The following is a 16,484-nucleotide window of genomic DNA, read 5'->3' as shown; positions in this document are numbered from 1 at the left end:
GTTACTTTTTGTGCTCAATATTTTCAGGTGAAAGATTTCGCGAAAAGTGTTACACATTCGAGTGTGCTGTTCTGTATATCCACAAAAAAATGTCTAAAAAATATATTCGTGGAAGGACAGTGACTGCCGTGTCGTCGTTGAGCTTTCCAGCGCCTAAGCCGACAATACGAGTAATTCATCACCATGGTCCAGGTCAAGAGCCAATTTTGCAAAAAGCGCAGAACTCGTTACCATGTTTTGTGCTACCAGAGAGCAAGGAAGCTTCAAATTTGAAAATTTTCAAGGTGGATGGCCTGAGAAAAACTAAGTAAGATTTTTATGAGGTTTATGTATTATTTTATATCATATTTTTTATGTTTTGAGTTGTACATAATATCATACCTATATGACATAATACTGTACATTGTTAAAATCCTACTCGCAACCACAATCGACCTTAAAAATCGGTGGTGCTATTATCGGTGAAATCGTAACTTAAGGACACGGGTAGTGTTGTTATCGGTACAATCTCCCCCATTCTTAATACTTAATCGTCTTTCCACCTGCGGTGCCCGCCCTGAGAGATACATTTTTATATAAAAGACCTCAGCTGAACTTTCGGTTCTGGTTAGCTTTGCACGGACGTACCCTCGGAACCACTGATCCGCCAATCCCACGGGGACAGTGTTCCGCGTCTGCCTCCGGACAGTGGTGCCATTTGACGGCAGTTTTTGCCGGTTGTATTTGCGAGTAGGACCACTCTTATGTTTAAAAAAATAATTTTATGGACATTATTATCATAGTGCCACTCTGGATGTAGACAAAAACCAAAGGACCAAACAGAAGAAATTAATAAAATTGGTGGATGAAAGAAAAACAGGGAAATTCCTCCAGGTAAATATTTTTTTATTTTTTTACTTTTCTCAGATTGACATATGACTTTATTTTTTTGCAGCACTCAAATCGTAAAACTGTTAATTTGACCGATGACCATGAGAATTTATTAAGCCGGATTAATCAAATGGAAACTGTCATGGCTACTCATAACGCACAGAAAGGAAGTAATGCAACGCTTCCCAACTTCTTGAGTGATTGTGGAGGCAATATAATTGAACGCCTCACTGATTGTAATGCTACAAAAAAAGTACCTGACACGCTTAGGCGGCTCTTCAGCCCCCGCAGAGAACAGAAGCCGCACTGCCCCAATGACATCGTCTGCCGCACAAATGATCCACCAGCGAGAGGTAGGACTGGAAACTTCCAATTGAAAAACCGGTAAATGATGCAAAAATTAACAGGTGCTCCATCCACTTCAAGAACTACGGCTCAATCTATGCGGTGAGTACAGCTTATTTTTATTTAATTTATTTGGAAGCGTAATGGGGATATTTTATTTAAAAATTAATGTAGAGGTTAGAGTATGCAACCTATGCAAGCACAAATGCTAAGCATGCTGCATAAGCATTCAGTGAAAAGCTGCTTCTCTGTTAAGGCAGGAGCAAAAAGTCAAATAATATTGATTTTTTACTCTACATTTTTATTAAAGAAAGGCAGTTTAATTAATTTATGGCGTAGTTGGATGAAGCTGTGAAAAATCATGAATATTTTTTAAATAGTCTATTCGTATTTTTATCACTCTTGTAATATTGTAACAAATATTATGTACGTTGTACGTCATTATTAGTGGGAATTATATAAGGCCACAGTTGAAAATAATATTAATTAGTTTGCTTCGATGGGTGGTCTATTAAGATAATTGTTTTAACAATTGAACTGTAAAGAGGAAAATAGTTTGAAAGGAAACGCTTAAGAAATAATATATCTTCATATACAAGCACAATTTAGCCAATTTTCGGGTAAATGTGGTGCTTAATATCATTGTTAAGGTAGCTTTGGATTCTTATCGTAGAAATATATCCAATGGTATACACTATCTTATGACGGGGAAACTACCAGCAATTAAATAATAGAATATTAAGATTTCACATAGGCAGATAGTTTGCACCATAGGAAAAGCAAACCCTTATAGCAAATTTTCTCTAAACTTGCAGTGATGTTTAAGTTAGTTTGGTTTTTGCACAATCCTAAATATTAATATTTTTCAATGACACAAATTTTTTGTTGAGCAGTATAATATCTGTTTAAATATTTATATTCAAGCTGCAACTCCAGCACACGCAAAAAATATGAACCCTAATATATATATTGCCAATTTTCCTTTTTTTCTTTTGAGCTTATGAAAATAGTTGCAGTCATTGTTCCCGATAATTTGCTGCAGCTGGGCATTAATTTCTTTTTTTAAGATTTTCATGGTTGCAATAAAAGCGAAAGCGTATCACAGGGGTTGGACCCCTAGAAAAAGGGAAACTTCCCCCTGTCTCAGCGTGAGTCGGCGCCTTCAAGACTGTCTCTTTCTCTGCTCTGACAAAAGATGCAGAAGTCCATTGATGGTAGCTGGCTGGCTATTCGTAAGGGCGCACGTGAATGTGCAATGCCAGGGGGCGTTACGTCACAGCCAGACTCAGCTGGATCCTTAAACTTGGTGGCGCAGGAGCATAAAGAGAGAAAACAGACAGCTGCCAAGGAACAGGAAGAATGCTAGCTCACTGTTATATTCATAATTTTTATTAACTGAGACTGCTGGCTCCTTGAGAGAAAAAGAAACAGCTGCCCTTTTGAGCCACGAGGAAGCGCACAAAGACGCACGCGGCCTTTTCACGGGCCGCGCGACACCCTTGGCCATAAAATTTTGGTTAAAAGACGACGCTGCGCACGCGGTGATCTGCATATAAATGACCGTGAATTGGTGAATAGAACTGGTTTTCGGCGTTTTGTCTTAAGAAAAGAGAGGAGCAGCTGCCGCAGTCTGATTTCTGAGGTTATTAAAAAGGTGTGCTGAATGTGCGGACACGAGCGAAACGAGAATTGTATGAATACGGACATCAGAAAAGTGTTTATTTCATGGCCCATTCGACTGTCAAGAAATTTAAGGCATTAATGTCCCCTGCGGCACAAGAAATATCGCGTTGCGGATGAATATATTTCAAAATATGTCTGCCCTAAACCTGAAGCCAAAATAAGTGTTGATTAGATGGCCTGCCCTTGACTTGATTGCATTGGGTGAAGAGATGTAAGATAATATTTTACTCATCGTAAACACCCACGACTCTACTTTGATGTAGCATCAATAATTATTTGCAGAGTTGTAAGACACGTTTACGCTCCTTAATGTCAAGGTGCTGACGTTACACAAAAGCACGTCATTTAGATAAATATTAATTCATGTACAGCTATGCTAACATAAGCATCTACGTAATTCGCTGTTGCAAGTTAAAATTCGGACCAGTCACAAGCTGTTATTTTATTCGTCGGCTGATCATGTGTTTGTTTAAAAATTCACGTCTAAATGCATGTTCCCATGATTTTCCCTCAAAAGTTTCCGCCGAATTCAAGCAATTCTATAGAATTCTATTATTTAAAACAGGAAATTATTTTGGTTTATCTAGGTTACAGCCATTTGAATTGCATGAAAAGAACCAGAATCATATCATCTTTGAATCTTGTTGTACGTGAATGCATTTTTTCCCGACAGGAGTGTAAAGAGTGTAGCTGCACACTCGAGTTTCAATTTCACTCTCGCTCGATTATGACGAGTTTCAAGAACTCAGGAGCTCCCAAATGCAGTCAAGGGCCTCTCACATGCTCGCACTCCTTTGCTCAATTACGCGCGCGGCCAGCTCTTGCATTGTGCGTCGAGCAACAACGGGGGGTCTCATTCAACATCTGCCCCTTTCTTATGGCTCTTCCTTTCTCTCTCTCTCTCTCTCTCTCTCTCTCTCCACGAGAGCAGGAGGTGTGTGTGCTGTGCACAATGAAGAAAAGCTGAATTTGAGACGCAGTTAGCATCAGCTGCACCTCTATCGATTAAACTGGAAAGACGGACCGACACAGTTTTTCATATGCACGCTTTAATGTGGCCCCCAAAGGGTCTTGCAGTAAACAAGCAGACGACGTCCGCCTCGAGGATTTAACAGATAACTTTTTTAAAGTCCGCCTTCCGAAGCGTTGTTTTTATCTGCCTGGTGTAAAACACATTATCGAGGTGCAGAGTAAACAGTTAGGGTGTTGTGTGGGAACAACAAGGAGAGAGGTGTGCGCGACTAGACCTTTCTACTTCTTGTACTTCGCCCCCAGCCAGCCGTCTGTGTATATTTCATTCCGATATCACTGTGTGGAAGGATTAGTCCGCGTGGAACATGAAAATACCTCGCAACGCACGCCAAGATAAAGGGCTGTTTTCCTCTTGCGAGTAGAAAATCAGCTGGCGCCTGTGCAAGACACTTACTTATGTGTCTCAGAAAATTGAAGTACGAAGCACAAAATAGAATTTCTTTCGTAAGCTTAATCTTCTTAAAAGTTTCATTCTACAGTAGAATACCGATTGGTACATCTCAATTTCTTTGCAATCGATAAAAGGATGTTTATTACATTGGCGGCTTAGACGGGAGAGCCTTTCGTTAGAGATTTTATCTTTTCATTTCAATCAAAGCCAATGAGAAATAAAATTTTATTCTTGTTCAAACGCCATCCTTGCTACTTGAGCCATAACAATTTATCTATCTTGCTCTCTCTTCTTGGATGGTTCTAGCAAACGTTTCTCTGCTACTCGTAAGTAAATCTTAATTAAAACAATTCACGCCTTCCTCGTGCTTCTGAGGGAGAGATATGTGCCAAGGAAGTTATGGCTAGTTGGCTGGCAGGTGTCGACGGCTAAAATTAGTGGCCATTCATGCTTTCGGCTTGGTCAATGCCTCAAGCCCCGCAAGAGCAGACGCCGCTGGCTCTATCTATATAATTCAGTTTCGGCCGGCCAGCAGCCAGTGCGCGCACACACGAATGTGTTTTGAAACCAAATCCGTCGCCACAACCCTTTCTTTGTTCGCACGGGATGATCCAATTACTTGGAAAGGTCACTCGACGCCCGGTCACACCCCAGTTCACGTGACTCGCTGTCTCGGGGAAGTAAATTTATGGTCCTGCCAGCAGCAAATCACTCTGCCTGAACAGTTATATTGAACTTCTCGGGTTCCCTGCAATTCCGAGGAGGGAGTTCCCAGACGCCCTGCTCGGGCTCGTTTGGACTGCAGTACTTTTTTCTGTTGAGTAGATATTTTCATTCGTCTGCCAACCTTTTTGTGGTACTATATTTTTCTTCTTATTATCTCTAGTAGAAAGTCTGTCACGCCAATAAAACACTTTTAAATATTACAGTCGTCACCAGCATTTCCATATTACGAGATGAAATTATATAACAGATTGAAAGGGATATTTTTTATGCGTGCAATTACACAGCATTTGCACGGTTAAAAGAGAGTGTTATGTTTACGTTGATTCGCGCTCCATTCTTTCCTTAATTTGCAAGTAAGTCTGTTGCAAACAAGCCAGCCCAGCAGAAAAGTGTGCGCTGCACACAATACAAATTACTCGTTTGCACAGGCAGCATGATTCACCAGGCTCTGCTGCTGACTGGTTGTGTCATTTCCAAGTGATATCACCTGTTGCCATAACGGGCAGGCGAATTAAAATGGAAATTACGCGCACTGCTCATAAAATCAAAAGAGAAACTGTTTCTAATGACACACCGAAGCGCAGAGGCGTCAAGCAGGTTAGCCAGAGCGGAAAACACACGTCGTCAGGTGCCCGTGGGATAGGCTCTCGTCGAGAGTGCTGTAATTTCATAATCCAACATCAGCCCGGGCAAAATACACAAATAGCCAGGGCACCCACGCCTTTCGGGGATCATATTAATTTAATTTTCCGTCCACTCAAACCGTTCCCAGAGGGCTGTGTTAAAAAGTAAAAAGTTCTTGAGAGTGCAATTTTTTCTACGTAGTCTTTAAGTGAACAGGATGCATATATATATAGTATATAGACTCACAAAAAATAATGGTCCCTAAAAATACGTAACTCTTGGAAAATCTATTCTATTCAATACAAAATTTTCTCTATGTATATTGACAATATTAATAGGCAGCTTTTAGATTAAGAAAAAAATATTTCTTTGCACGGGCAGTTATCTGCTTCATCTTACAGTGCATTTACAAAGTGCCACAAGTAAGGGAACTTGCAGAGGTTGTTTCACGACCCTGACAGTTCCCATTAGGCCAAGTGGAGCACCCACGAACGCTCTTCGCTCTTGTTGCGCAGCACTATTCCACCGAGCAGCTTGTTTTCACATTTTCCATTTTCGGATTCGCATACAGTGACGCACTAAGCTGTCAGTTGGACGCGACTGTTCGAATCCGAGCTTTTGACCCAACTCTACCTGAGTCACCTTCAGCAGCACCCACGGGAATGCCTTGCCGCTGATTCAGCAGCGAGCCGGTCCAGCCAGCGTGCTTTACTTTTCGGCTTTGGCCATTACACATTCTGAGCGGCCTTAATGTGCGCCTTGTCGAATTTCAAGCCCGGCGTGCGTGCTCCAACGCGACAATTTATCTCGCACGGCTGGATTTTATTTCAGGGCGCGATTGTGTATGTTGGTGTTGAAAGTCTTGTTCGACTCACCTAAACGCGTTTATACTTGCCCACGCCCTTGACGGTTCATTGCCAGAATTTTCGCACCGACGGACTTTATTGCTGTCAAAGTGGTCGACGCGAAAGGCGAAATAAATAATACACAAAAATCGTGTGCGCGTTTTGAGCCGCTTTATTGCCCGAGATGGGTTTGACAGTTGAAAACATGCAACCTGAATATCAACTAGCGTGATATGAAAGTTCAATTTTATCGCTGTGTGAACAATAAATATGAAAAAACAAGGCTTTTCACTTCAACTCATTGTTTCCATGAAGCCAGTCATGCAAGCTATGCAACTTCTTGACACGGATGCTCCGCGGGTAGCATAACTTATTCTATGGATCTATAAAGCTGAGCATGCTGAATTTTATGGCTTCGTAGTTACTGCGCTAGGTTTTCAAATATGATTTAATAATCAATATTGCTGGGGCATTTTAATGTTTCGATACAAAAACATACTTCTTAGAACGTTTAGATGTTCTCTGAAAGAAAACGGACGGAGCTCTGCTTCAAACACATTTACGGAGCAGGCTCGTAAAAATAAATTGCACTTCAACCAGTTTTAACGGATAGCACGTGCACAGTGGAGGCGTACACACATAATAGTTTTAACTCTTAACATCTCGTTCCATGAATCATACTAATGAGCAAACTTCAGATCTTTTAATGCGCACCGACCGGAGAGGCTTTATTTCATTAAGTAAATCATTGAAGCGGCTAAAAGGCATGTTAGTTATTTGTATCGTATTATCAGAATCGCGTGATGCAGTCTGGCTTTATTGCCGACTTAGGATTTTCATGCAGCAAGAGAGCAGCGGAGAGACATAAATAAATTAAAGAAATGCACCGCGGCGGCTGTAAACCGAGAGCTGCATGCATGCATTCAATTTATGCACACATGCTAACCGGTTGGCCAAGCTAGGCTCTTTCTTCCTTTTTATTTCATTCCGTCGCTGGCTGCGTGGCTGTAAAAGAGTTTTTTCTTCTCATTTTTATTATCTCCGCTCGCGGACTGCTCCGCAATAATGCGATTACTTATAAACACACATGCAAAGACGCTGGCTCAAGACACAAACAAACGTGATGTCCGCCGCTCTCATTTGGCTTGTCAGCTCTCTGTTTTAATAACAATGTTCCTCGACGGAGGCTGCAGCACACGAGGGCAGACGACGCGCACGCTGGTGGTAAATTACTTGAGAAAGAAAAAACCGGCGGCTCGCATTCCGTCACGAAAGCGACTGGCGTAAATTTTCCAACAAGCCTGCGTCCCGAAGAGCAATTTGCGGTAATAATCGCGAACTGCCCCGAGACATGTCGTCATCTGTCCCATTAGCCCGCTGCCGCTGCCGCCGCCGTCGCTACTTGATGTAAATTTTAATTTCGTTGCTCGCCAGCCTCGTGGCCGACTAATTGCCACTGGAACACGCAGAGCCGCTTACCACTCAAATACGTTGCGCAAGAATTTGAGTTTGAGGAGCAAGCGGTAGAATTCCTTAAACGTTGCTGTTGTGGGGCACTCATGAATTTTATCTGCAAGTCAATAAATAAACTGTAGAATTGTTTAATATGACGAAAGGGTCAGGCGTGACGTATGAATGCAGTTGAGAAAATAGAAGTGCCGTTTCTTAATCTTCAATCGCGAAAGCCATGAAAGATTTCCATCCCGTCGCCGCTTTGCTCTGCTGAGGAATGCATAACGTTGTTCCTAGCGCATTATTTATAATTGCTGCTCCATCGGAAGGTCCGGCGGCAAATTCACTTTGAAAGCGTGAGTTATCAGGCATGAGATCTATCGGAATCGAACGCATGCAACCAGGCTTCCTTGGGCCCTGGAGCGCGGAGCCAAGTGCACAGGACTGTGAGTTGTGAAAAAATGGATTGTCGCGCTCGGGTGACTCCAGAGGAAGAGCCAAGTCACGCTCCGTCCTGAAGGTCGCTGGCAAACGAGAAAATATGTATAATAACAATAAAAGCGGAGAGAAAGAGAGAGATAGAGAAAAAAGAAGCGCGAGAGTGTCAAGCGTAAATGTTGACAGCAGCCTTCTATCCCCTTTTATTGTGCTCTGTACATTCCATCACGCCGCCCTGCCGCTGATGATATTATGATACGACCACGGCGCGTATACCTTCCCAAAAGGTGAGCACACAATGCTTTTCATCTCAAAGACGACGCGCTCGCTTGCTCGCTCGTGCAGCAATTAAGTCATTTGTCACGATGCCGTCTGATTCGCCAAGAACGTTCGAGGCTCAAATGCAACTGTCGTCTTTAATCCGCGGCTTCATTAGTTGCATCGCGGCGTGCACCGATAAGCACGACTCGCTGCTGCGCTGCCGCACTCCCTGACAGCATGAGTGACTTCCAGCGCGCACAGATGATGAATTGCTGTTGTTTTCTAACAATAAGCCCTCGCGACGAGAAAGTAATTTGAATTGGCGTCATGTGTCTCGGCCTCTAATTGGTTGGTATACGCCTGTCTCGCGCTTGCCTAAATAACTGGTTTGTACCTGATTAAAACATCTTTCTCTTATTTATAAATAAGCCTGAACCCGCTCTCTTTAATGTATCCAAAAAGCATGTGCGGAAGCAAATCAACTCTTGACATAACTGGAAACGCTAAAAGCAGACATTTTCAATCAGAGGCGAACGCTTCTTTTGTAGCGAAGTAAACACTTTCTTAAACAATAATGTAGCCTCTTCCAACACAATTTGCTAGGAGCAAATTGGCTCCAAATCCCATTTTGCATACAAAGTGGAACTGGAAGCGCATCAATAACGACAGAAGCGAACATTGTTCGGCTGTGCATTTAAATTAATTTATTTGGCATATTTCAGAATTCAGAGAAAATTGGCACCAAAACAGCTATCATTGTCTCCCTAGTAAAAATTATGATTAATTTCATTCTAGGAATATCTAACTCAGCAGCCGCACACAGTTGGATAGAGCGCGTGACGACTGTACGAGAAGGAAAATTCGAAAAATTATTTACAAGCCTAATATAGTTTAAAAAAAGAAAGCAGCATCTTTCGTAAATTTCATAATTTTCGTTAGCAGCTTCCAAAAAAATGATTAAAATGTAAAAAAAACTTTAATATTTGTTTTCAATGTTTTAAAATCATATAACAGCGATATTGTTTCCCCGTTTTCAAATAAGATTTCTACTCAATCTGCATTACATCATTATTTTCAAAGCTATTGAAAGTGAACTCACTCCAGCGTAACCGTTGACAACAAAAGCCGGTGAAAATGTGCCAAATCATAATTTCGCTCTTATCCTCCGCGAATTTGCTGACGGTGACTAGGCGCGCCCCAGACACAGACGCTATACACGCGCTTTAATTTCCAGTTTTCAGTGGTGAACGTCACCTTAGTGCGGGAAATTTCGAAACAGAAGCCGTCGATTTCGAAACCGTGTCTGGCCTGTATGCGGTTAAGCCGCGTCGTTTTATTTTAAATGCATTGTTTTGTCTGCAACCCGATACGCAACGCGCGTGAGCATTAAAGTAGCAGCATAGCAGGAAAAAATTTACGAAAGTGGTGCTGCGGCTGCGGCGGTCGAACAATAATAAAAATAAAGCAGTATACGGTAATGGCGGCCATTAGAAAAGCAGGTAGATGGGTTGAATGAGGTTCAAGGCCTACAGCACCAGCATTACGTGACGTTAGAGTCTGCTGCCGGTGAACAATCACGCGACGTTGCCACGACACCCAGTCAGTCGGCTCCAGCCGCTCGATCTGCGTGGCATAAAAGCCGTCTTTTTGCGCCAAAATAGACTCGCGAAAGGCAGTTTGCACGTGTCGTCTTCGAGATTAGCGAGAAACTGCGTCGCCTTGCAGCAGGGGATGCGAGCTCCATGCCTGATAAGGAGCACGTAACCATCGCTTCACCTTGAAACCCTGGCGAATTAATGTGCGTGCTTGGTACACAAATATGAAAGACACTAGACAGCCAACCAGTTAGCTGGACGAATTTATGATGCGCTGCTACTATTTTTGGGTAATTTATTCCGGACGGCAGCCAAAAACTGCCTGGCGACCGTAAACCTTTAAGGAATAATTTTGAGTATCTGAAATGCTTCGTCCTATTGCCATAGAGAATGGACTCGGAGGCTGTCGAGTTTGAGAACAGTTGGGAACAATACTGTTACAAATTGTTTTGAAAGGGATAAAAATTAAAATACAGTACACTCGGCATTTCTTGAAGCTCCAAAGTTATTGTAGGATTACAAAGCAACCATTTCCGCATTTCGTGACGGCAAACGCAGGAAAACAGGGTGTCGTTGGGCTTTTTTTAATCGCAGAGCGAGGACCACTTTGCGTGCTGCGTCGCAATCGGCGATGAACACGGCCCGCCTGACTCATCTAGCAAATCGCGTGCCGGGCTGGAGTAAAACAAGCTCGCGGGTCGATTATAAATCATGATCCCCTTTGTTGGTGTTGGTACACCCTCGCGTGCTGCGCGGGCATTACACACGCAGAGGGTATACGCGCGGGCGCGCGTGCACCGGAGGGCTGCATTTGGCTAAATATTTGGAGTTAATCTTATGCAATGCCTGCGGCGCGAGCTGAGCAGCAGTCACGCTATTTCCTTTCACGCCACACACCGCCGTCGTAATATAATAGTCGGTTATTTTGCGTGACGTCACGCCTTACGGAACTCTGGTTCAGTAGGATAGCAAGGGCCCGAGTTGGGCTCCAATGAGCACGCTGACTCGGCTCAACCGCCTCTCCAGACCACACGGCACGACCGACGCATTCATTTATACTTCACTCGAAACGATTCCCTTCTCTTTCGCGCCGCGTGCATTATTTTTAAATGCGCGCTGCGCGGAATTTCTCATCCTTGACGATGGCCGCCCGGCTGATAATGCCACTTGTTCGGCGCGTCTCGGTCTGCTGGTGTGCATCACGCGCGCTCTCTCTCTCTCTATCTCATGCTGCGCCGAATTTTCCACCATCTCTGCCGTCGTTATTATTATCCGCTCTTTTTAAATGACTGACCAAGCAAAAAACTGGCGGAGAACGATTCTTGCATTGTCCTCTTGCTCCGACCGAATCGATGCTGCCGGCTGCTGCCAACTTGCGAAACGGCTGCTCTTGAGAATCGCCATTGTGCTCTCCGCTCTTTTTTGCTTAAAATAATGGCTACCGACTCAGAAAAGCGGATGATGTATTTGCTCGGGGGTTCCGATCTGCTGTAGCTGGTTTTGTTTGCCAATCTGCAGATAATCGGATTAGAAATTTCTCTCACAAACTCTTCTTCGCGCTATTGATTATTAATTAAAGTCTTATTTCTATATATAGTATATCTTTGGATAAATTTTAGCCCTAATTGTGCATGAAAAGGAAAATATTGAGAGCGTTAAACATAGTAATTTACTTTATAGTTTTCAACAGTGAAAATTTAACCAACGCGGAATCCGTTTGACGTGACTTTTCAAGGTCAGCAGTCCGACATAAATTAAAAGTCTATTGCGAGGTTGATGAAAGAGAGCGAAATTTGACACCGATCTTCACTTCTAGCGTCAGAAAGCCCGAGTCACATTTCAGCGAAAGCTCGTTTTTGCGTTGTGCGCTGATTTTTTTTCCACCAAAAGCAGCTGCTTAACCGATCCAATCCAAACAATGTTATAATAGCCCCTTAAAAAGCAAATTATCGTTTCGGCCAAGCGTCGGCCCACGCTCACGCTCATTTTCGAACAATGCCGACTCATTCTGCCCGCAATTATCCAGCACGTCAGCGGCAGAATCGCGAATAGACAGTGTTTTTTCTCTCGCGCTTCCTCCCACCGTTGTTTCGTCTGTTATGCTATTAATTCGGCGGATTGCGAGAGGCATCTGCGTCAAATTTAACCGAGCAACCTTGAAAAGCACGGTCTGACGGCATAACGTCACCGCACGTGCTCGCGAAACACAACACACGCCGCGCGCGGTTTGTTTTCTCCGCTTCCTCCTCGTCGCCGTCGTCTAGGCCGAAAGTTGTTGCACGCCGAAACTGATTGTGATTCTCTCTGCGCGAGGATGTATTCCGCAGGCAGTCACCGGTGCAGAGAGGAAACGCACGTCTCTTATCTCGTCCGCACGCTGAAAAAGGAAGAAGCCTAGTCGCGAGTTGCTTATCAGCTACAATGCCAGGAAATCACACGCAGACCAAAACGAATCGCCATCAGGCGTTTTTTTTTATTTCTTTACCGACAGCTGGCTTCGTCTCCTTTAAAAAACGGCTTGTAATTGTTTCTCTGGTCCGAATGACTTTTGTCATTTGGAGCACGAGCAGCACAAATTTTGAAGAAAAATCTTAAGTGGGTTGTAGTTTGTGGGGTCTTTCTGCACGACTTGGCAAAATAGCTCTCTTTGGTAGAACGCTTGGGCAATTGAGTTGAGGGTCTAAATTGGGTACTCAGTTCAATATTGTTCCTGTGAATCAGCAGAAAGAGGAGCCTGGGAGGTCGTTCGCACTGCAGACACAATGATACCGTCAGCGAGAAAAACAAGTGCACTATCGACTTTTTTTAAACAAGAGATCTGCATGTTCTAACAAAGAAATTGCGCAAAATTAACACATTACGTGAGTCATTCTTTTCAGCAACATTATATTTGTTCCCACCGACTCCCCTACGCAAAACAAGATTTCGAATGAAGCAAAAAGGACGAGACGGCTGGGGCTCAATTGCCGCAATTGAGAAAAACACGTTTACGCCGACGGAATTCGTATTTGGTCGCGCGTGGCGTAAAAATAAAAAGTTATCTATCAGAAAGGCACTGGTGCTCCAGAAAGGCGCGATGCGTGGAGGTGCACATTGCCCGCGATGGAAGCGATCTCGTCAGCGTGCTGCTAATCGAGCCTGCACAAAACTTTCCCTGCCGGCCATTCCGTGAGTCAACCGATTCTGCGGTGCCCCTTTGGCTCAAGTGAAAGCACGAGAGGCAGCATCCGACTCGCTCGCTCTCCGTCTGAAGTAATCGTTTCAAGGACAGAGGAAGCTCTCCCCGGTGAGCGAGCGAGGAGCCAGCTCGTCTGCACTTTTTTGCTCGCGCTAAGAATTATGCAAACCCCCAGACACGCGTGCTCTGCGGGCCTGCCTTCCAGCGAGAAGCGGTTTAGGTATTCCGCATTGGGAATAGGGAATGGTAGCGCACCAGGCACGAACGTCCTCCCTGCCCGCTCGGACGGCTGTTCTGTATGGCGCACCGTTCGCCTCCCTTTCGGACGTCGTGACCGACATGCTCAAGAGGGACGACCGCGCGTCGGTGAATACCAATTCGCAGCAGCCGCTGTCACACTTCTTTATTTTTGGCATTGCGAAACGCGCAGTTATGACGCCGAGCAGCATGCAGATGATGGATCCCAATTGTTTTCCGGCCGAGGGGCTGTTACTTATGCGGCCGTGCGTGTGATTCGCATGTAATTGTTCCATGGATGCGTGAGTGCCGCGGCCACTTTCTACTATGACGCTCTCATATAATAAATCGTCAACTTTTCATCCGATGCAAATTGGATTTCGCTTTGTGAGTGGCGTGCCGAATGCAGAATTAGCTTCCCGCTTCGAATACTGTTCACAGTGACGCCAAAATGCTCTGCTTTTGTTGTTTGATGCTAATTTTTCTGTTACAAAATCGATTTTAGACAGCAATAAATTTTCAAAATTAACTGGGAAGTACGTAGAAAATTAGTTATTCATACTGTGCCTTTTAAATTGTTAATTTATTCGACTACTCGCTGACGTCTCTACAAAATTTGTTGTTGCTTCTTACGTTCTCGTTCTTGTCGTGAGTCAAAATAACTTGGTGGCCTTCCAATAAATTATTACGATCGCCATCCGGTCATAAAAATTTGCAACTTGCTTGCCGCTCCTTCCCCCATCAGCTACGCTGTTACCGTGAAATGGGACCTGATTTCTTACAACTAATACCATCACACCTTGGCTGAAAAAAAGTTAAACCTATTTGTCTAGACGTCAAGTACGCGTAAACATTGTGAATTATTTTCGTGGGGCAAGCAGCGCACCAGCTGTTTCTCAAATGATATCGGAACGAGCAGCAGATGCATCGCAACAGCCCAGCGTCTAATAAAATAAACACACGCGGCTCCGGGCCGCCTCCATTCAGCTCCAACCGTCCAAATTGCCATACAAACTATAACACCTGCTAGGGAAAAATTTGGCTCCGTCTATCCAGCGGCTCCAACGGCCGTCTTGTTTCACGCCGCATTTTTGATATCTCGGACTGGTCGTGTGGCACCTGCTGCAGCACACCTTGCGCCCATCCCGTTTTTGGCCTCTGACTATCGTTTGATAGCGCCAACGTCTGCGCGGACGGCGCACGAAAGTGCAATTTATTGGACGCAGCGGCGGCTGTTGCTGGCGATAGTTCTGCTTTCTGAGCAATAAAAACTGTTTTATACCGCAATTAAAGCAATCTGGCAGAGGCATCAGCTGGAAATTTGCCTGTAAAATGATACCAAAGACTTTAAATTTTTATTTTCACGACGCGGACGCTGGATTTTTTTTTAGTTATTTCCTCTTCCTTAATGCAGTGTATTTTTGCGACTCTACCTTGTTCGCATGTGTATACTTTACCTACACAAATTTGGCAGTCAACACGCGCGTAATGCGTGTCTGTTTGATACGTTCCAGCTTCTGCCAAGATTTGGAGAAACAAGCCAAGCTCATTGTTCGTCGGCGGCGAGCTGGGTGTGCTCGGGCTAATCAAAAATGCCGTAGGTGCCTGCGCAATTGTTTGGTTCAATGAATAGGAAATTCTCGCGATGAATATTAAATCCATTGAATAATTGCGTCTACCGTTCCCTCAAGGCCTCGCTCACAAACCTTTTCGGCCGTGGTGCCCGTTCCTTCTTTCTGCGTACTTAATCCACCAGCGCTAATTGCATGTGTGTTCCATCATTGTTATTTCTGATCTGCACGAAAAAATGGTCTGCCCTGCTGCTTACAGCCGAGCCGGCTGATTGAGCCGAAATAATAATGTGGATCACGTCTGCCGCAGAGAAGGGTACTATGTGCGAGTGTGATCTCACTTCTTCTTATATACACATACCTATACCGAAATACCGAACGTCTCCCTTTACATTATTCTTGGCGACGCACGCCTGCCAAGAAATGTGAGCAAGCCAGCGTCCACTTGGTGTGGCTTTTCACAAAGAAAGAAAGAAGGGTTGCACTAATGCTATAGCGCTCACTCAGCGAATCGAAATGCAACTTCAAAGAGAGGTTTTGGCAAGAGCACGTGCCGTTTATTTTGGCTTCGTTTTGCGGGCCTCAAATAGCTCAATCAGATTTAGTGCGACATTAATTTAATTATTATCTCACTGTTCTACAGTTAATCAAATTAAACTGAGCCGTTGATTAAAATTGGAGTTGACAGACAGTATTTAATTGGAAATTTCATTATAACGAATGAATAGAATATAATTTTCAGACTGACAGTGAATAATAATTGTTCAAATTGTGCCAGCATGATAAAAAAGCGGTAATAGAGTACGTAATTAATTATTGTAGTATAAAAACAAACTACTCAAATAGAAAGATTTAATCATCACTATCAAAATAACATTATTAATTCAAATATCAGCTGGGTACCGTTGCTATTTACAAATTTATATATGTATTTTTTAAAGTTTTACCTTAAAAGGAAACAAGTTGCAAATTCTGCGCCCTGTTCCAGCTCTTGACCATGACTGCATAACCTCATTTACAGAAATTCCAATTCCGAGCGGCGGCTGTGCTTGCGCCGGTCCGGCCCGGGCGCACGTGACGTTTGCAACACGAGAGTGCACTTGGCACCGCTTACGTCACCACAGGGCTGCACACTGGGGGTGGACGACGAGTGAGTAGTTGTTGACGGCAGCAAGCGCGCCCGAGTAAATTTAGCCCCGCTAGCGTAAATAGAGCGGTTGACTGTTGGGACCAGTG

General features: G+C 43.9%; 1 protein-coding gene across 1 annotated transcript in view; it reads left to right on the top strand.

Annotated features, from left to right (window-relative positions):
- The first annotated feature begins 3 nt into the window (after positions 1–3).
- Positions 4–16,484, top strand: part of LOC135941869 (uncharacterized) — a 52,194-nt gene continuing 35,713 nt past the window's right edge. The window contains exons 1-4 of the mRNA XM_065487624.1: positions 4–307; positions 783–873; positions 935–1,223; positions 1,278–1,317. Coding sequence (XP_065343696.1) covers positions 90–307; positions 783–873; positions 935–1,223; positions 1,278–1,317 — 638 coding nt within the window. The 5' untranslated portion in view covers positions 4–89. The remainder of the gene's footprint in view (positions 308–782; positions 874–934; positions 1,224–1,277; positions 1,318–16,484) is intronic.

This window comes from Cloeon dipterum, chromosome 4 (genome assembly GCF_949628265.1).
Source record: "Cloeon dipterum chromosome 4, ieCloDipt1.1, whole genome shotgun sequence".
In the NCBI taxonomy this organism is placed as follows: Eukaryota; Metazoa; Arthropoda; class Insecta; order Ephemeroptera; family Baetidae; genus Cloeon; species Cloeon dipterum.
Note: the sequence above shows the minus strand (reverse complement) of the source record. Positions and strands in the feature narration are given on the sequence as shown.